The sequence below is a fragment of the Ranitomeya variabilis genome, chromosome 3, assembly GCF_051348905.1.
Source record: "Ranitomeya variabilis isolate aRanVar5 chromosome 3, aRanVar5.hap1, whole genome shotgun sequence".
NCBI lineage: Eukaryota > Metazoa > Chordata > Amphibia > Anura > Dendrobatidae > Ranitomeya > Ranitomeya variabilis.
Genome location: NC_135234.1, coordinates 41,651,308 through 41,669,946, shown reverse-complemented (window position 1 = coordinate 41,669,946; position 18,639 = coordinate 41,651,308). Strand labels below are relative to the sequence as shown.

General features: G+C 42.0%; 1 protein-coding gene across 1 annotated transcript in view; it reads right to left on the bottom strand.

Moving 5' to 3' along the window:
* ADAMTS5 (ADAM metallopeptidase with thrombospondin type 1 motif 5) overlaps nt 1-18,639 on the bottom strand; it is a 112,378-nt gene that overhangs the window by 22,220 nt on the left and 71,519 nt on the right. Inside the window, exons 6-7 of the mRNA XM_077293998.1 lie at nt 14,099-14,274; nt 5,038-5,213 (exon numbers count right to left, since the gene is read on the bottom strand). Coding sequence (XP_077150113.1) covers nt 5,038-5,213; nt 14,099-14,274 — 352 coding nt within the window. The remainder of the gene's footprint in view (nt 1-5,037; nt 5,214-14,098; nt 14,275-18,639) is intronic.

Here is an 18,639-nt window from a genome sequence, read left to right as displayed (position 1 = left end):
GTATCTCGTGTTACAACTTCTCTGGCACATTATGGATTTTATCTGCATAGCACAGATCCATAATACAGCAGTGTGTATTAAACCTTTTAGACAGATTCCAATCTAGTTCAATCCTATGAATGTGCCTGTCTAAACTTTTTCTCTCAGCTCCACATATCTTGAGATGGGGGAGTGACATAAGCAGCTTTGAAAAATGAAAAAAAAAATAGTTTTCAGATATTCTGCTGGGAGATGTTTATGGTGCATATGTTTATATGTGGTCATCTAGGGACTATGATGCCAATCACAGCCTGATTAGGGCTTTACTAGCCTGGCAAAATAATGTATTGAAGTCCTTGGCCCAAATTGGTGAAAGGTAAGGGTGGACACATCTGTACATCTGGCGGAACTCGAATCAAATGAAATTTTCACTTATCTCCAATTATGGTCACTGAATAGTTCCATGGTTCAGGGGAGCACACACCATTAGTGCAACCTATACAGAGGTTAGAGGCCCACTTCCACGTTAAAATGAGCAGTCGACTTTTGCCACAGACACATTATTCGACAGCAATGAGCCCATATACAGTATTGATCTTGTACAAAGGCCTTCTTCTGTGTCCGCCCCTGCCATTGCTATATATCATTTCTATCATAACTTAGGCCTACAAAGTGTCTTCTTTGAGCACTTTTTGAAAGAAGGGTTATCTCCATTTCAATCATTTTTTTTTTCATAGGAAACTCCTCCTGATAACATAGCACTTCATGGTTAAGGAGGACGCTGCACCAGGTAGGAAGTTTTTGGGACGAAGTAGCAGCGATGGCTATAAGGAAACTAACCAAGGGAATTTATTAAATGCAATTGCTACAGGGCCCTTAAAGACAGAGGGCACAGCCATGGTTGGCCACATCCCTTTTGCTATTGGGTGGTGAGAACCTGTGACAACTTTCCTCTATATTGAGAATTCTATAATGGACCCAAGAGGGGAGAAAATGGAACGGAGGGAAAACAAATACCAAAATCCAGTGGGTGGCAAAATGAAGAATGATAAAGGGGGCTGATACTGATATTTGTCAGGGACCCTTCTCTCAGCATGAGAAGTAAGAAATGGAGAACTCGATCTACTAGTACTGGTTGTAAGATTGATGCTGGAAGCCATGGAAAATGTCATTTCAAAAGTATGGCTGGCCGCATCCCCATCCTTTCTGCTTTTGGGTTTTGAGAACCTGTGAGATCCTTTGCCTATATTGTTTACAAACTTGAGAATTGAGGAATGGACCCAAAGGCAAAGAAAATGGAAAGGAGGAAAAACAAGAACCAAATACCAGTGAGTGGCAAAATATACCATATAAATGAGAGCTCATTTTGATACTTGTCAGGGACACCTCTCTCACCATGAGAAGCAAGTAATGGAGATCAGGATCTACCAGTAGTGGATCCAAGATTGAAGTTGGAAGCAATTTCTATCTATCATTTGCTTAGTTCTTATATTAATGGAAATTTTTTATTGAAAAGTATGTAAATACGGTACCTAGATAATGGACACATTCTGTCTAGAGTTAAAAGAAAGATGTTACACAACTGCTTAAAACCTTTTTTACTTCTTAAATTCTTAGAATCGAGAGTTTTGAAACGGCGACATAAGTCCTACCTAATTATATCGCTTTATTGAGCTCTGTAACATTTAAATGACTCTTTGAAATGGGATAGATTGAGATCCAAAGTCATTTCAGCAAGTGCAAAGTGTTAGCAGTGCATGGAGTAAAGGCCAATTTGCAGGCTAAGAAATTCACTTTTCATTCACTCTAAAACTGTATTTTCTTTACATTAGAAGTACTCAGTCTTCCATCAGTATTTGTAGGAAGTAAAAGCCCCGGCAAATTCCGCGCCATTCATAGTTGAGTGAAGGGAGACGCTTTGCAAGATAAGGCTTCCTTATTGCGGTATCTTTCCAAGTTCCATTTTAATACCTTCAGTTTAGCTCCATTGCGTTGAGGATTTAGAGCGATGTCGATGGGTGGAACACATTAGATTAAAACCAACCTTTGCATTCTCGGGGCAATGTGTTGTGAAGATATCTATTAGCATAGTGCTGAATGTTTAAGAAGAACCATAAATGACTTCTAGTGGAGAAATTGTTAAAGGGGTTTTCAAAGAACAAATTGTTAACTCCATATGTTCCCACAGGTCTAAAATAGCAAACAGAGGTTTACTCATTGACCCCTTCTAGTCTGACGGCTCTCCTTGGAATTTGTTGATAGGCCGCTGCGGTGATATTGTAAATATAAAAGCATGTGACTGCTGCAGGCAATCGAGGAGCTAAGCATTCTAGTGTCGACCACCTCTGCATCGCAGCTGAGCTGTCACGGGTGTGTCAGAGGCTCTGTATCTGACTGCAGAAGGTCTCAGCAGTTTGCTTTGCAGACTTCATCCTGGCCCTTCTGACTCTAGGACCCAGTGGCAACTTTCCCAAGGCTCTAGTTGACATACCAGGACCAGGGTGTTTATAACTCCCAGCATGCTGCTGGGAGTGGCCGGTGATATTTCCATTTCCCACTGTTGAGGCTCGGAGCTAGGGTTGCTGGAGGATATCTGTGCTTCTTCTCTCAGTCTACTCAAGTTAAGTGTTCCCCTTGTTCATCTATCCTCTTCTGCCTTTAGTTGTAGTGGGGATTGACTAGTGTACACTCTGTCCTTTCCTATGCAGGGCTTGCTGCTAGGGTCAGGCAGGGATTAGGTATCCTGATCGGCAAGAGGTGCAGAACCTATATAGGGATGTTAGGGCAGACAGGGTGATGTTATATCTGCCTAGGGGCCTCCACGACCCCCTTCCTTAGTGTTGGGTTCCCTTCCCCTTATCCCTTCGTGTTGCACTTACTCTTTCCTACACTGTGCATGACATGAGCTCAGTGATTGTCTGCAATGGTTAAATGCACTATATTCGTCACATCAATATTACAGCCTAAAACAATGACCTGGAGCAATGGTGGAGAGCAGTGGTCAGTGAGTAAGCCTCTGTATGTATTTATAACCTGTTTGTAAAAACAAAATGTTCTTGGAAAATAAGTTATGAAGTTATTCTGACAGGCTGGAACCCGTTAGTGTCTAGAAATGATGACCTTGTGGTCTGTGACCTGGGCAAAACCAAACATCATACCTGAAATATAAAGGACTGCTGTACAGTAGTATACCCATAACTCTCTTATTATTATACCTAGGTCTTTGATTCAGAGAAGTGACCTTGGTAAAAGATAGTCAGGGATTTTTTTACGTCATTTTAGGGTCACTAAATCTAAAGGAGAAGTTTCCAATAAATGTTTAAAAAATGTATTGCTAAATGTCTCTACATATTTCATGTATATGACATTGTTCTAGACTTCCAGACTGTTGCAAGCCAAAATTACTTGCTTAAATGCCAACTTTCTTCATTCTCATGACATGTCTTACCCATAAACATTGGATAAATGTCAAACCCACCAATTATGGCATAATGGGCCAACTATCTAATTTTCCCTCAATGTTCTAATTTTCCCTCAATGGCAGAAGATTGGGCATGTTGAATTTCAACATGTCTGAGCTTTTGTTCTCAAAGGAAATAAGCCCATGCCTTACTCTCATGTCCCTATTGGAAACACAGGAACTTTGAGGCAATTTTACCACGTTTGGAGAGTATTACACACAGGTCCATTTCTACTTAGAACCTATGTGGAAGAATTCTTAATCTCTTAACAACCACCATATTGTTGTTTTTTTAAAGCCGCCGTTAAGGTTACTTCTTGTGAAACAATGCCTGGTGCTTTGGAAGAAGTTTGAGACACTGTGCTCTACACAATCCTGATGTCCAGACTGCCTTGACATCGGCATTAAGTAATGATCAAGACACCAATCAACCCCTTAGATGCCCTGGACAATAAAGAACATAGCGTATAAGGTGTTGCCTGTGGTTTATCTGTTAAATGGTTATGGATTAAGGCTGTGTTCAACTGAGCATTTTTGCTTAGTTTTTGGGGTAGAAATTCTCCAAAATCCACATAAGAAAACTCAAAACTCCTCAAAAACTTGGAAGTTTCTGCTAAAAAAAAAATTGGCAAAAAGACTCAATGTGAACACACTCTAACAGATTGATTCCCCATCCCTTTGTTAAAACATGCAAGAGTCCAATACTTTCTTATATCTTCTGGGGATCTGGAAAAGAACTCAGTGTCTGCCATAGGTATCAGCAGGATGACCTAAAAGATTGCTGCATTAACAAGTAATAACGCTTTGAAATATAATTTATTTCAAAACACTATAAAATAAATCACATGATTGCAGCTACAATAAAAATGTTTATATAAGTTTAATAAACATTAAAAAAAAAGGTCCCCCTAAAAAAGCTGAATAAAATAATACTAAAAATACAGGGGCACGTTTAAAACAGTATAAACAAACTGCACATGACAGCAAATAATAAAATTAAAATAAAAAATCTACACAGTTGTTACTTGCGCAATCGTATCGATTGACCCGTATTATTTTACCCCATTGTAAAATTACTGGAGGAAATAATATTTTTTATTTCTGTTATTATTTTACATGTCCCTCTTCAAAAAAATAAATAAAAGTTGCCATTTGTATGTTATCTTATAGATAATATAAATTTGTATAATTAGATTTGAACAATCTTTAAACAGACTTCAGACAGGGTGGGGAATATTCTTTTACGGTTGTATATTTTTGATTTAGTATGTTTATTGCCATCCGTACATGAAATGTAATTCTGTCTTCAATGGAAATAATGTAGACTCAACAGCTCATAAGTCAAAGATCACATGAATCAGTGGATTAATTAATCAAAATCATTCCATCCATCATTCCTGATTTTCATAGGCCTGTACCCCATTATGAAACCATAAATACCAGGCCATTTCCAACCAGAGAACATCTGAATTACGTCTCAAAGCACTGATCCATCAAGTAGTTTAGCAGAATATTTCATGACCTTCTCTAAAATTCAATTTAAGGAATGTTTTCCCGAGTTCTATAGAAAATTTATATACATCATACATAACAAATACCTTTTGGTGGTGAAGGTTCCCATGACTTTAGTGCAGCTGGAGTTGTCTCCTCCACAAATTCCACATTTGTCAAACTGAAGCTTAGATCCTATAATTCCATCACACCCAGTACGGACACATTTCCCTTTTACACAAACAGAATTACTGTACGGTCTACATTCAGTGCCATCGGTCACCTACAGAGAACATAAACAGGAGATCTCACAATTATACACATGTTAACTGCAAAACGTACATAGTTATTGATGCTTCAATGAAGTCAACTTCAACTCTGGATCAGCATTTTTCAAGTCAGCATGATATCAACATCAATGGACTAATACTTTTTAGGAGGACTTGAGAACTGTTATGTAACCTCCTGGGGTTACCATATACTGGTTACTGAATTTTCCTCTTAAATCTTTAATGTTAAATTTAAGTTGGAGAGGTCATCCAATATAGATGTACAAAAATTAGTAGTCTGTCTTGGACAACATGTAAAAGCTACAAAGCTACAATATGTACAGTAGCATGAAAGGTATGGTAGAATGAGTGAGCATTGACACTATAGTTTCTCCATAATGGTGGAATTGAGGGCCATGGCCTGCCTTAGCTATGTTCAGATCTTTATGGCTGCAAAGGCAGTCAACTGTCATGATCTCTGCAAGCAGAGATCATAGCAAGCCTATAGAGGGACAAGCTCTCGGAAGATGGAACTATACTGACCATGAACTAAGCCTGCCGCGCAACTAGAAATAGCCAGGTAGCATTTCCTATTTATTGCTAGATGCCCAGCTCTGGCCTAAGACCTAAATAGCTAGCAGAGGGAAATATAAGACCTGGCTCACCTCTAGAGAAATATTTCAAAAGCAGACAGTAGCCCCCCACATATAATGACGGTGAGTTCAGATGAAACAACAAACGCAGCAGGAAAATAGTCTTAGCAAATTTGAGGTCCGCTTACTAGATAGCAGAAGACAGATAGTATACTTTCATGGTCAGCAGAAAAACACTAACAAAACACCATCCAGTGATTACCTTAAACTCTGGCATTAACTCATAACACCAGAGTAGCAATCCCTGATCAACGAGAGCTTTCCAGACACAGTAACAAAACTTCAGCTGTGAACTGGAACAAATAGGCAAACGAAACATGGACAACAGTCCAACTTATCTAGTAGTTGTCAGAAGCAGGAACAAGCACTGAGAGGCATCAGATAACATTGTTGACCGGCAAGAAACCACCAGAGAAATGAGCTTAAATAGCGACACCCACTACTGATGGAACCAGGTGAAACAGGAAAGAGGATGACAAGTCCAATTCCACAAGCGGCCACCGGGGGAGCCCAGAATCCAAATTCACAACAGTACCCCCCCCTCAAGGAGGGGGCACCGAACCCTCACCAGATCCACCAGGGCGACCAGGATGAGCCCTATGGAAGGCACGAACAAGATCAGAAGCATGAACATCAGATGCATTGACCCAAGAATTATCCTCCTGGCCGTAACCCTTCCAGTTGACCAGATACTGGAGTCTCCGTCTGGAAACACGAGAGTCCAAAATTTTCTCCACAACGTACTCCAACTCACCCTCAACCAACACCGGAGCAGGAGGCTCAACTGAAGGTACAACAGGCACCTCATACCTGCGCAATAACGACCGATGAAAAACGTTATGAATGGAAAAGGACGCAGGGAGGTCCAAACGGAAAGAAACAGGATTAAGAATCTCCAATATTCTATAAGGGCCGATGAACCGAGGTTTAAACTTAGGAGAAGAGACCCTCATAGGGACAAAACGAGAAGACAACCAGACCAAATCTCCAACACAAAGCCGAGAACCAACACGACGATGACGGTTGGCAAAACGCTGAGTCTTCTCCTGGGACAACTTCAAATTGTCCATAACCTGCCCCCAGATGTGATGCAATCTCTCCACCACCGCATCCACTCCAGGACAATCCGAGGATTCCACCTGACCGGAGGAAAATCGAGGGTGAAACCCCGAATTACAGAAAAACGGGGACACCAAGGTGGAAGAGCTGGCCCGATTATTGAGGGCGAACTCTGCCAATGGCAAAAAAGCAACCCAATCATCCTGGTCAGCAGAGACAAAACACCTCAGATATGTCTCCAGGGTCTGATTAGTCCGCTCGGTCTGGCCATTAGTCTGAGGGTGAAAAGCAGATGAAAAAGACAAATCTATGCCCATCCTAGCACAGAATGCCCGCCAAAATCTAGACACAAATTGGGTACCTCTGTCAGAAACAATATTCTCAGGAATACCGTGCAATCGGACAACATTCTGAAAAAACAGGGGAACCAACTCAGAAGAAGAAGGCAACTTGGGCAGAGGAACCAAATGGACCATTTTAGAGAAACGGTCACAGACCACCCAGATGACAGACATCTTCTGGGAAACAGGCAGATCTGAAATAAAATCCATCGAGATGTGTGTCCAAGGCCTCTTAGGAATAGGCAAGGGCAACAGCAGTCCGCTAGCCCGAGAACTACAAGACTTGGCCCGAGCACAAATGTCACATGACTGCACAAAGACTCGCACATCACGTGACAGGGAAGGCCACCAGAAGGATCTTGCCACCAAATCCCTGGTACCAAAAATTCCGGGATGACCTGCCAATGCAGAAGAATGTACCTCAGAGATGACTCTACTGGTCCAATCATCCGGAACAAACAGTCTATCAGGCGGACAACGATCCGGTCTATCCGCCTGAAACTCTTGCAAGGACCGCCGCAGATCAGGAGAAACGGCCGACAAAATTACTCCCTCCCTAAGGATACCTGTGGGTTCAGTATTACCAGGAGAGTCCGGGTCAAAACTCCTAGAAAGGGCATCTGCCTTAACATTCTTAGAACCCGGTAGGTATGACACCACAAAATTAAAGCGAGAAAAAAATAAAGACCAGCGCGCCTGTCTAGGATTCAGGCGCCTGGCAGTCTCAAGATAAATCAAATTTTTGTGGTCAGTCAATACCACCACCTGATGCTTAGCCCCCTCTAGCCAATGGCGCCACTCCTCAAACGCCCACTTCATGGCCAAAAGCTCCCTATTCCCAACATCATAATTCCGCTCTGCGGGCGAAAATTTGCGAGAAAAGAAGGCACAAGGTCTAATGACGGAGCAGTCGGAACCTTTCTGCGACAACACTGCCCCAGCTCCGATCTCCGAAGCGTCAACCTCAACCTGAAAAGGCAGATTCACATCAGGCTGACGTAACACAGGGGCAGAGGCAAAACGGTGCTTAAGCTCCTGAAAGGCCTCTACAGCATGAGGGGACCAATTAGCAACATCAGCGCCATGTCTGGTCAAATCAGTCAGTGGTTTAACGACATCCGAAAAACCAGCAATAAATCGGCGGTAAAAGTTGGCAAAGCCCAAAAATCTCTGAAGACCCTTAAGAGAGGAGGGCTGAGTCCAGTCACAAATAGCTTGCACCTTGACGGGATCCATCTCAATGGAAGAGGGAGAAAAAATATACCCCAAAAAGGAAATTTTCTGGACCCCAAAAACGCACTTAGACCCCTTCACACATAAAGAATTAGACCGCAGAACCTGAAAAACTCTCCTGACCTGCTGGACATGAGAGTCCCAGTCATCAGAAAAAATCAGAATATCATCCAGATATATTATCATAAATTTATCCAGAAAATCGCGGAAAATATCATGCATAAAAGACTGGAAAACTGAAGGGGCATTAGAAAGACCAAAAGGCATGACCAAATACTCAAAGTGGCCCTCGGGCGTATTAAATGCGGTCTTCCACTCATCCCCCTGCCTGATCCGCACCAAATTATACGCCCCACGAAGATCAATTTTAGAGAACCACTTAGCACCCTCTATACGAGCAAACAAATCAGTAAGCAATGGCAATGGGTATTGGTACTTAACAGTGATTTTATTCAGAAGCCGATAATCAATACATGGTCTCAAAGAGCCATCCTTTTTTGAGACAAAGAAAAACCCAGCTCCCAAGGGAGAAGAAGATGGACGAATATGTCCCTTTTCCAAAGACTCCTTTATATATTCCCGCATAGCAGCATGTTCCGGCACGGACAAATTAAACAAACAACCCTTTGGATATTTGCAACCCGGTATCAAATCTATGGCACAATCGCACTCACGGTGCGGAGGTAACGACCCAAGCTTGGGTTCGTCAAAGACGTCTTGATAATCTGAGAGGAACTCAGGGACTTCAGAGGGAATGGACGACGAAATAGAAACCAAAGGTAAGTCCCCATGAATACCCTTACATCCCCAGCTCAACACAGACATTGCTCTCCAGTCCAAGACTGGATTGTGAGACTGCAACCATGGCAATCCCAGTACCAAATCGTCATGTAAATTATACAGCACCAGGAAACGAATAATCTCCTGGTGATCCGGATTGATACGCATGGTTACTTGTGTCCAGTATTGTGGTTTATTATTAGCCAATGGGGTGGAGTCAATCCCCTTCAGAGGAATAAGAGTCTCCAAAGGCTCTAAATCAAAACCACAACGATTGGCAAAGGACCAATCCATAAGACTCAGAGCGGCGCCAGAGTCAACATAGGCGTCCGTGGCAATGGATGACAAAGAGCAAATCAGGGTTACAGACAAAATAAATTTAGACTGAATGGTGCCAATGGAAACAGACTTATCAAGCTTCTTTGTACGCCTAGAGCATGCTGATATAACATGAGTAGAATCCCCACAATAGAAGCACAATCCATTCTTCCGTCTAAAATTCTGTCGCTCGCTCCTGGACAGAATTCTATCACACTGCATACTTTCTGGCGTCTTTTCCATAGACACCGCCAGATGGTGCACCGGTTTGCGCTCCCGCAGACGCCTATCAATCTGAATAGCCATTGTCATGGACTCATTCAGACCTGCAGGCACAGGGAACCCCACCATAACATCCTTAACGGCATCAGAGAGACCTTCTCTGAAAGTTGCCGCCAAGGCGCACTCATTCCACTGAGTAAGCACAGACCATTTACGGAATTTTTGGCAGTAAACCTCAGCTTCGTCTTGCCCCTGAGATAGTGCCATCAAAGTTTTTTCTGCCTGAAGTTCCAAATGAGGTTCCTCATAAAGCAAGCCCAAGGCCAGAAAAAACGCATCCACATCGCGCAACGCAGGATCCCCTGCTGGCAATGAGAAGGCCCAATCTTGAGGGTCACCCCTGAGCAAGGAAATCACAATCCTAACCTGCTGAGCAGGGTCTCCAGCTGAACGAGACTTCAGGGACAAATAAAGCTTACAATTATTTCGGAAATTCTGGAAGCTAGCTCTATTCCCTGTGAAGAACTCCGGCAAAGGAATTCTCGGCTCAGATACTGGAGCATGTACCACAAAATCTTGTAAATTTTGTACTTTCGTGATGAGATTATTCAAACCCGCAGTTACACTCTGAAGATCCATTATTGTCAGGTGCACACAGAGCCATACAGAGATGAGGAGGAGAGAGAGAAAAAAGACTGCAGCAAGGCAAACTGGAGGGAAAAAAAAAAAAAAAAAAAATACCAGCAGACTTCTTATAACTCTCCTTTCTCAACCTGGGTCTTTAACACTTTATTGGCCGGTCAAACTGTCATGATCTCTGCAAGCAGAGATCATAGCAAGCCTATAGAGGGACAAGCTCTCGGAAGATGGAACTATACTGACCATGAACTAAGCCTGCCGCGCAACTAGAAATAGCCAGGTAGCATTTCCTATTTATTGCTAGATGCCCAGCTCTGGCCTAAGACCTAAATAGCTAGCAGAGGGAAATATAAGACCTGGCTCACCTCTAGAGAAATATTTCAAAAGCAGACAGTAGCCCCCCACATATAATGACGGTGAGTTCAGATGAAACAACAAACGCAGCAGGAAAATAGTCTTAGCAAATTTGAGGTCCGCTTACTAGATAGCAGAAGACAGATAGTATACTTTCATGGTCAGCAGAAAAACACTAACAAAACACCATCCAGAGATTACCTTAAACTCTGGCATTAACTCATAACACCAGAGTAGCAATCCCTGATCAACGAGAGCTTTCCAGACACAGTAACAAAACTTCAGCTGTGAACTGGAACAAATAGGCAAACGAAACATGGACAACAGTCCAACTTATCTAGTAGTTGTCAGAAGCAGGAACAAGCACTGAGAGGCATCAGATAACATTGTTGACCGGCAAGAAACCACCAGAGAAATGAGCTTAAATAGCGACACCCACTACTGATGGAACCAGGTGAAACAGGAAAGAGGATGACAAGTCCAATTCCACAAGCGGCCACCGGGGGAGCCCAGAATCCAAATTCACAACAGTCAACATTCAGAAACAAGACAATGTTCTCCTTTCAGGCAGGACTTATTCAAACTCGGGATCTGTGACATGGAAGGCAGAGACTTTAACAGTGAGCCATAATAATACTGACAAAGCCATGAGCATAGAGGTAATACTTGTGGGTCTCATTGCCTGGTGCTACTTTGACTCCACCACAGCAACCCATTTCTACCATCTTGAGTATAGCTATATCATATATTGTAGGGGTAACCTCAGCAAAAAAAATGAAGATTTGATGCTTTTTCAAAGGTGAGTACATTTATTAGGATCCGGCAACAGATGATTTCCACCGTTTTGACCAGTGCAATGGTCTTTTTCAAGGACATCTCTATGATAAAGAAGCCAATTATATGATGATGTGTGGTGTTATGGCAGATGCATGTCATAACACCTCACATCATCATAAGCCCGGTTCCTTACTCATAGACATGTCCTTGAAAAAGACCATTATACTTTTCGAAACGTTGGAATTCATCTGCTGTCGGATCTGAGCCATATTCTCACCTTTGAAAAATTAATTTTATTCTATTGCTGTAACATATTTATTACTTGTTTTGGAATTGTAATATCTTGGTGGAATACCTCAATTTAGGAATTGAATGTGTCAATTTCCAGCTTTCACAAGTCATATGTAGCTGTTGGTAGTTATAGTGTGGCTTCAAAGGTTTGTAAATATTTGTGGAGTTCATTGCCAAAAATAAAATGACCAAGATAATGGTGTGCACCCAATTCTTTCATTACTTTGCTGTTGTATATCTCATTTGATCCATAGGTCATGATATCACTAACCAACATCATAAAAATTAAATATTCATCTCTGCACAATAGATTCACTCATCTGTAATCTACAGCAGCCATTATATCTACTTTTAACATTTTGAATACCAATGCAACATAAAGGCAAACTGTCAGTGTCTTCATACTGACCATACACAGTAGAAGGCTGTCAGTCGAATGACCAATTGTTTGTCAACTGCCCTCTTGGCCAACTCTCCCATACACAGGATAGCTCATGTGGCTGAGCACTTCTGTGTTCTCAACTGACACGTCAACCGGGGGGTTACCTCTGGGAGAACAATGTGATCAGCAGTCTGACCATCAGTTAGCCGACACCTCCATACATGTCAGACCATTGGCCAAACCCGTCAATATCAGCGGCTTTGAGCAACATTGGTCTAATGTGTATGGGCCTTTAGAGTCACCAAACTAATCACAAAGATTTTTAGGGCAGTAAAAGAAAAGTTCAATGATACATTCCAAGCCACAAATGGATGTTCCATTCTTGAGAAAATCAACTTTGAACGTTTGTATAAATGAGGCCGAGAATACAATGAGGCAGGTCGATTCCCAGAAAGTGCATTCGTCGTCCTCCTCCTTCTTCTCTGCTCCATGTGATTGACATCTGTTCAGCATTGTTCAGTCAGCAGAATCATGAAATTATCTGTGTTCAACAGGCATCAATCAAGCCCATGGGAGCAGCACTATGGGGGGAATAATGAAGGAGAATGGCACACTTGCCAATAATTGTCCCACACTTGTTGCACTTCTAGTGTTGAGCATTCCGATACCGCAAGTATCGGGTATCGGCCGATACTTGCGGGTATCGGAATTCCGATACCGAGATCCGATACTTTTGTGGTATCGGGTATCGGTATCGAAACAACATTAATGTGTAAAATAAAGAATTAAAATAAAAAATATTGCTATACTCACCTCTCCGACGCAGCCTGGACCTCACCGAGGGAACCGGCAGCGTTCTTTGCTTAAAATGCGCGCGTTTCCTGCCTCCCGTGACGTCACGGCTTGTGATTGGTCGCGTGCCGCCCATATGGCCGCGACGCGACCAATCACAGCAAGCCGTGACGTAATTTTCAGGTCCTGAATGCCTAATTCTAGGCATTCAGGATTTTAAAATTACGTTACGGCTTGTGATTGGTCGCGTCGCGGTCACATGGGCGACGCGACCAATCACAAGCCGTGACGTCACGGGAGGCAGGAAACGCGCGCATTTTAAAATTACGTCACGGCTTGTGATTGGTCGCGTGCCGCCCATGTGACCGCGACGCGACCAATCACAGCAAGCCGTGACGTAATTCAGGTCCTGAATGCCTAATTCTGCATTCAGGACCTGAAAATTACGTCACGGCTTGCTGTGATTGGTCGCGTCGTGGCCACATGGGCGGCACGCGACCAATCACAAGCCGTGACGTCACGGGAGGCAGGAAACGCGCGCATTTTAAGCAAAGAACGCTGCCGGTTCCCTCGGTGAGGTCCAGGCTGTGTCGGAGAGGTGAGTATAGCAATATTTTTTATTTTAATTCTTTATTTTACACATTAATATGGTTCCCAGGGCCTGAAGGAGAGTTTCCTCTCCTTCAGACCCTGGGAACCATCAGGGATACCGTCCGATACTTGAGTCCCATTGACTTGTATTGGTATCGGGTATCGGTATCGGATTAGATCCGATACTTTGCCGGTATCGGCCGATACTTTCCGATACCGATACTTTCAAGTATCGGACGGTATCGCTCAACACTACTTATGACCTCAATTGCCTTAAATTTCAAAGTAGATTTTTTTTTAAGTGATAGAATATCCATTTTTGGTTAGGAAGTTATGTGTGAACTAGTCTTTTACTATCTTACCCAGCTTTTGACAGCACGTGAAATCAAAGAATGGCTGATAAGTTGGAGTGAGTTTACAGATTTCTGCATATTTCACATTTTAGTATAATGATGTGATAATTTTACCTTTTGTGAGAAGACAACATAATATCCAGTTCCTTTAGCCTGACATATGAGCTTGCAGACATCTCCCGGCTGAATCCCTGCATATTTCGGAATCCACTCAACAAATGTCTTGACACCCTTTGCATCAGTTTGATAACCGTTCCTTGCTTCACACTGCTGCTGTCGGAATGATTTAGCTTTAGGGAAAAAGAAAATAAAGTTCTGATATTATATCTCTTTTCATATTATTCTTTTTTGTACATTCTTAGAACAAGAAGAAAAAATGGCAAAGTTTCCTGTCTTCATATTTCTAGACAAAAACAGGGACTCATCACAGCAAGAGACAAGTTAACAAAATTGTCATTTGGGAAAGCCTTTTTTCTGCTTTTATCTGCTTGGCTAAATTTCCATTCTTGGTAAAAAAAATATATATATTTTGAAGACAAAACCCAAAATATGTGTCCTTAAAGTAGCAATTCCTAAACTTATTATTAGGGAGCAACAGAAGTGTTTTTTTTTACTTCTGGGAAACTTTATGCATGAATTTCTACTTTAAAAAGTTACAGTGGGAAAAAATAATTTAGTCAGCCACCAATTGTGCAAGTTTTCTCACTTAAAAAGATGAGAGAGGCCTGTAATTGACATCATAGGTAGACCACAACTATGAGAGTCAAAATGAGAAAACAAATCCAGAAAATCACCTTGTCTGATTTGGCAAGATTTATTTTGTAAATTATAGTGGAAAATAAGCATTTTGTCATCTAAAAACATTCAAGATTTCTGGCTCTCACAGACCTGTAACTTCTTTTTTAAGAGGCTCCTCTGTCCTCCACTCATTACTTGTAATAATGGCCCCTGTTTGAACTTGTTATCAGTATAAAAGACACCTGTCCACAACCTCAAACAGTCACACTCCAAACTCCACTTGGTGAATACCAAAGAGCTGTTGAAGGACATCAGAAACAAAATTGTAGACTTGCACCAGGCTGGGAAGACTGAATCTGCAATAGGCAAGCAGCTTGGTGTGATGAAATCAACTGTGGGAGCAATAATAAGAAAATGGAAGACATACAAGACCACTGATAATCTCCCTCGATCTGGGGCTCCACGCAAGATCTCACCTCCAGAGGTCAAAATTATCACAAGAAAGGTGAGCAAAAATCTCAGAACCATATGGGGGGACCAAGTGAATGACCTGCATAGAGCTGGGACCACCGAAACAAAGGCTACCACCAGTAACACACTACGCCGCCAGGGACTCAGATCCTTCAGTGCCAGATGTGTCCCCCTGCTTAAGCCAGTACATGTCTGGGCCCATCTGAAGTTTGCTAAAAAGCATTTGGATTTTCCAGAAGAGTATTAGGAGAATATCATATGGTGTGATGAAACCAAAGAAGAACTGTTTGGTAGAAACAAAACTTGTCGTGTTTGGAGGAGACAGAATGCTGAGTTGCATCCAAAGAACACCATACCTACTGTGAAGCATGGGGGTGGCAACATCATGCTTTGGGGCTGTTTCTCTGCAAAGGGACGAGTGATCCATGTACATGAAAAAATGAATGGGGCCATGTATCATGAGATTTTGAGTGCAAACCTCCTTTCATCCGCAAGGGCATTGAAGATGAAACGTGGATGGGTCTTCCAGCATGATAATGATCCCAAGCACACCACCAGGGCAACGAAGGAGTGGCTTTGTAAGAAGCATATGAAGGTTCTGGAGTGGCCTAGCCAGTCTCCAGATCTTAACCCCAGTGAAAACCTTTGGAGGGAGTTGAAAATCCATGTTGCCCAGCGACAGGCCCAAAACATCCCTGCTCTAGAGGAGATCTGCACGAAGGAATGGGCCAACATACCACCAACAGTGTGTGGCAACCTTGTGAAGACTTACCGAAAATGTTTTACCTCTGTCATTGCCAGCAAAGTATATATAACAAAATATTGAGATTAACTTTTGTTTATGACCAAATACTTATTTTCCACCATAATTTGCAAAATAAATCTTGACAAATCAGACAAGGTGATTTTCTGGATTTGTTTTCTCATTTTGACTCTCATAGTTGTGGTCGACCTATGATATCAATTACAGGCCTCTCTCAACTTCTTAAGTGGGAGAACTTGCACAATTGGTGGCTGACAATACTTTTTTCCCCACTGTAAGTGGAGTCTGTAACCCCCAAAACTCGATTTAAAGCACTTTAATTTAGTTGTTAAGAAAAAATAACCTTTTTATTCCACATGGAAATGAAGGTTTCTTGGTGCATCTTTGGTGTGGCTAATGGCTGCGTGCATCATAGAATGACAGAATATAAGAGTTGGAAGGGACCTCAAGGGTCATTGTGTTCAACCCGCTTTGTGCCCCCTCACTCAGCATGCCCCGCACCTGCCCTTAGTTTGGCTGCAGCATTTATTTACCCAGAGAGGTCAATATAGGGAGGTCTATTATTGTGTGACCCTGTCTGTGTGCAGCGAGTGAAATCTATACTGCAGATAGGATTATTATAGGGGTTTGTTCATCTTTGGACTGATTTAGGAGTTTAAATTGAGTTTTTTGGGTTACAGGCTCCTTTTAAAGTGATATTTGAAAATTGAAACAGATTCCCTATTATCTCCATTAATTGTCTATGGGTCTTGCCAGAGAAAGAAAAACACAGCACTTGGCTATTTCTGGCAGGTCTATGGACAATAAATGCAGTGGAGGATAATCCTGTGTACCTCCGCACTATCCAAGACTGGACTCTGCAGAGAGCAGTTTTCAGGCAGGATCGTTGGAGGCCCAAATTGACACAACTCCCATGATAAGGAAGTTATGCCCCATACTTAAATATAGGGATAATTTTCAATTCTGAGAATACTTTTTTCAAGCATTCGAACTCTCATGGCTTTATCCTGGCAATCATCCGTGTGCCACTTTGTTTGCCTCCATACCAAAAATCTGTGTGCATCTCAAGTCTGTTTATTGCTCCCAGTGCAAAAGGGACAACTAATGTGTTTCCATTTTCCAACACTGGGAAGGATGACAGTTTCTTGGCCTCATTTTTCAATTCAAAGCAGCTGATAGCAGCCATAAAAAGGGTGCACAAGTGTTCTCGTAGCTGCCATAGATTAATTGGAAGAACAGCATTCATGCTCAGCCACTTTGGATTGCTGAATCGTGGTCCCAGGGCTCTCGTTTGTCTTAGAAAGCTGGACCTCTGTTTTCTGAAAACTGATCCTAGGATGAAGAACTGGTACATTTCCAGTGGTTGAATACTTCTTTAAGGTACAAGTCTAAAGAAAAAAGCAGAACGCAAAATGCTCCATAGTGTAGACGGAGACTAGAGTAGATGTAGACGTAGTAGATGTAGTAGATATAGATTAGAGTGGTGGTAACCATAAAACAACTGGGAATATGCTTAAGTGATTGATTGTGGTAGAAGAAAAGATCCAACTCACATGCTATCCCATAATATAATACCTAAAAGTACTGTATTGTCATTTATGACTAGGACACCTAAGCTTCAATTTTTAATTTTGGGGCAATTGGCCATAGGGACATATTAAACACAATACCACCGAGTAGTCTCTGTTAAAAAAACATAACACTTTGATTTATTGTGTTTTTACGACTCTGACATCTGTGATATATCACTCTAACACCTGTAATCCAGCGCAACTGACCTCAATGTGAGAAACTCAACGGGACCTGTAATTATTCAGTCTTTAGATTAAGTAACCATAGAGGGCTATGGGGTCGGTGAAGCGAGACGAGTGAATAATGCTGCCTTATTTACTCCCGGACCATTTACATTTTATTTGTTTTGTTTTTTTAGCCTTTTATTTGCTTTCTATGGTTTACCCGTCACATTCTGTGAAGTGAATCATGGAGGTATACGATCCGTCTGTCTTCTGACAGTACATTTGGTGTGCTTGTAAAACAGACGCCGGGCACTAATGAGACTTTATAAGATTTTCTATTAAGAGTGATATATTCACAGCAGGGACCGGCTCACAACACTGGGATAATATTAGATCATGTATTTGTAATATCTCCACCTAACTGCTCACATCCCTGGATAAAGTAGAATTTAATCTGCTGTAGTTAACAGACCACACGGCTTCCTCTAATGCTCACACACGCTGGGAAAAAAATGAGAATACTTTCTACATTTCTGTCTAGTCATTCGTTTTATAATCCTATGTGTAGCGGAATTGCTTCTGATTCTTACTTAAAGACAATCGGTCACGTGCACTAAATATATCATATTTTCAACTGGTGTAAATGCCGCTGATCTCCCAAGTTTGGCGCTGTTTTTCTTTTGTTCCTGCGCCTCTCCGTTCCTGAGATATGGCTCTCTCTTCTCTGTGTTCAAATGTAGCCTTTTTAGCCATGAGGGCGCCGTCCTTACTCTTCTGCCTGGGCGTATTCATGAGGAACACGCCCAGTTGGCAAAAAAGACTAGTGTTATATACAGAAGGGGCCATATCTCAGGAATGGAGAGGCGCAGAAACAAAGGAAAAGCATGCCTGGATTCAGGAGAACAGCGACATTTACAGCAGATGTGAAAAATAAATATTTATGGCAA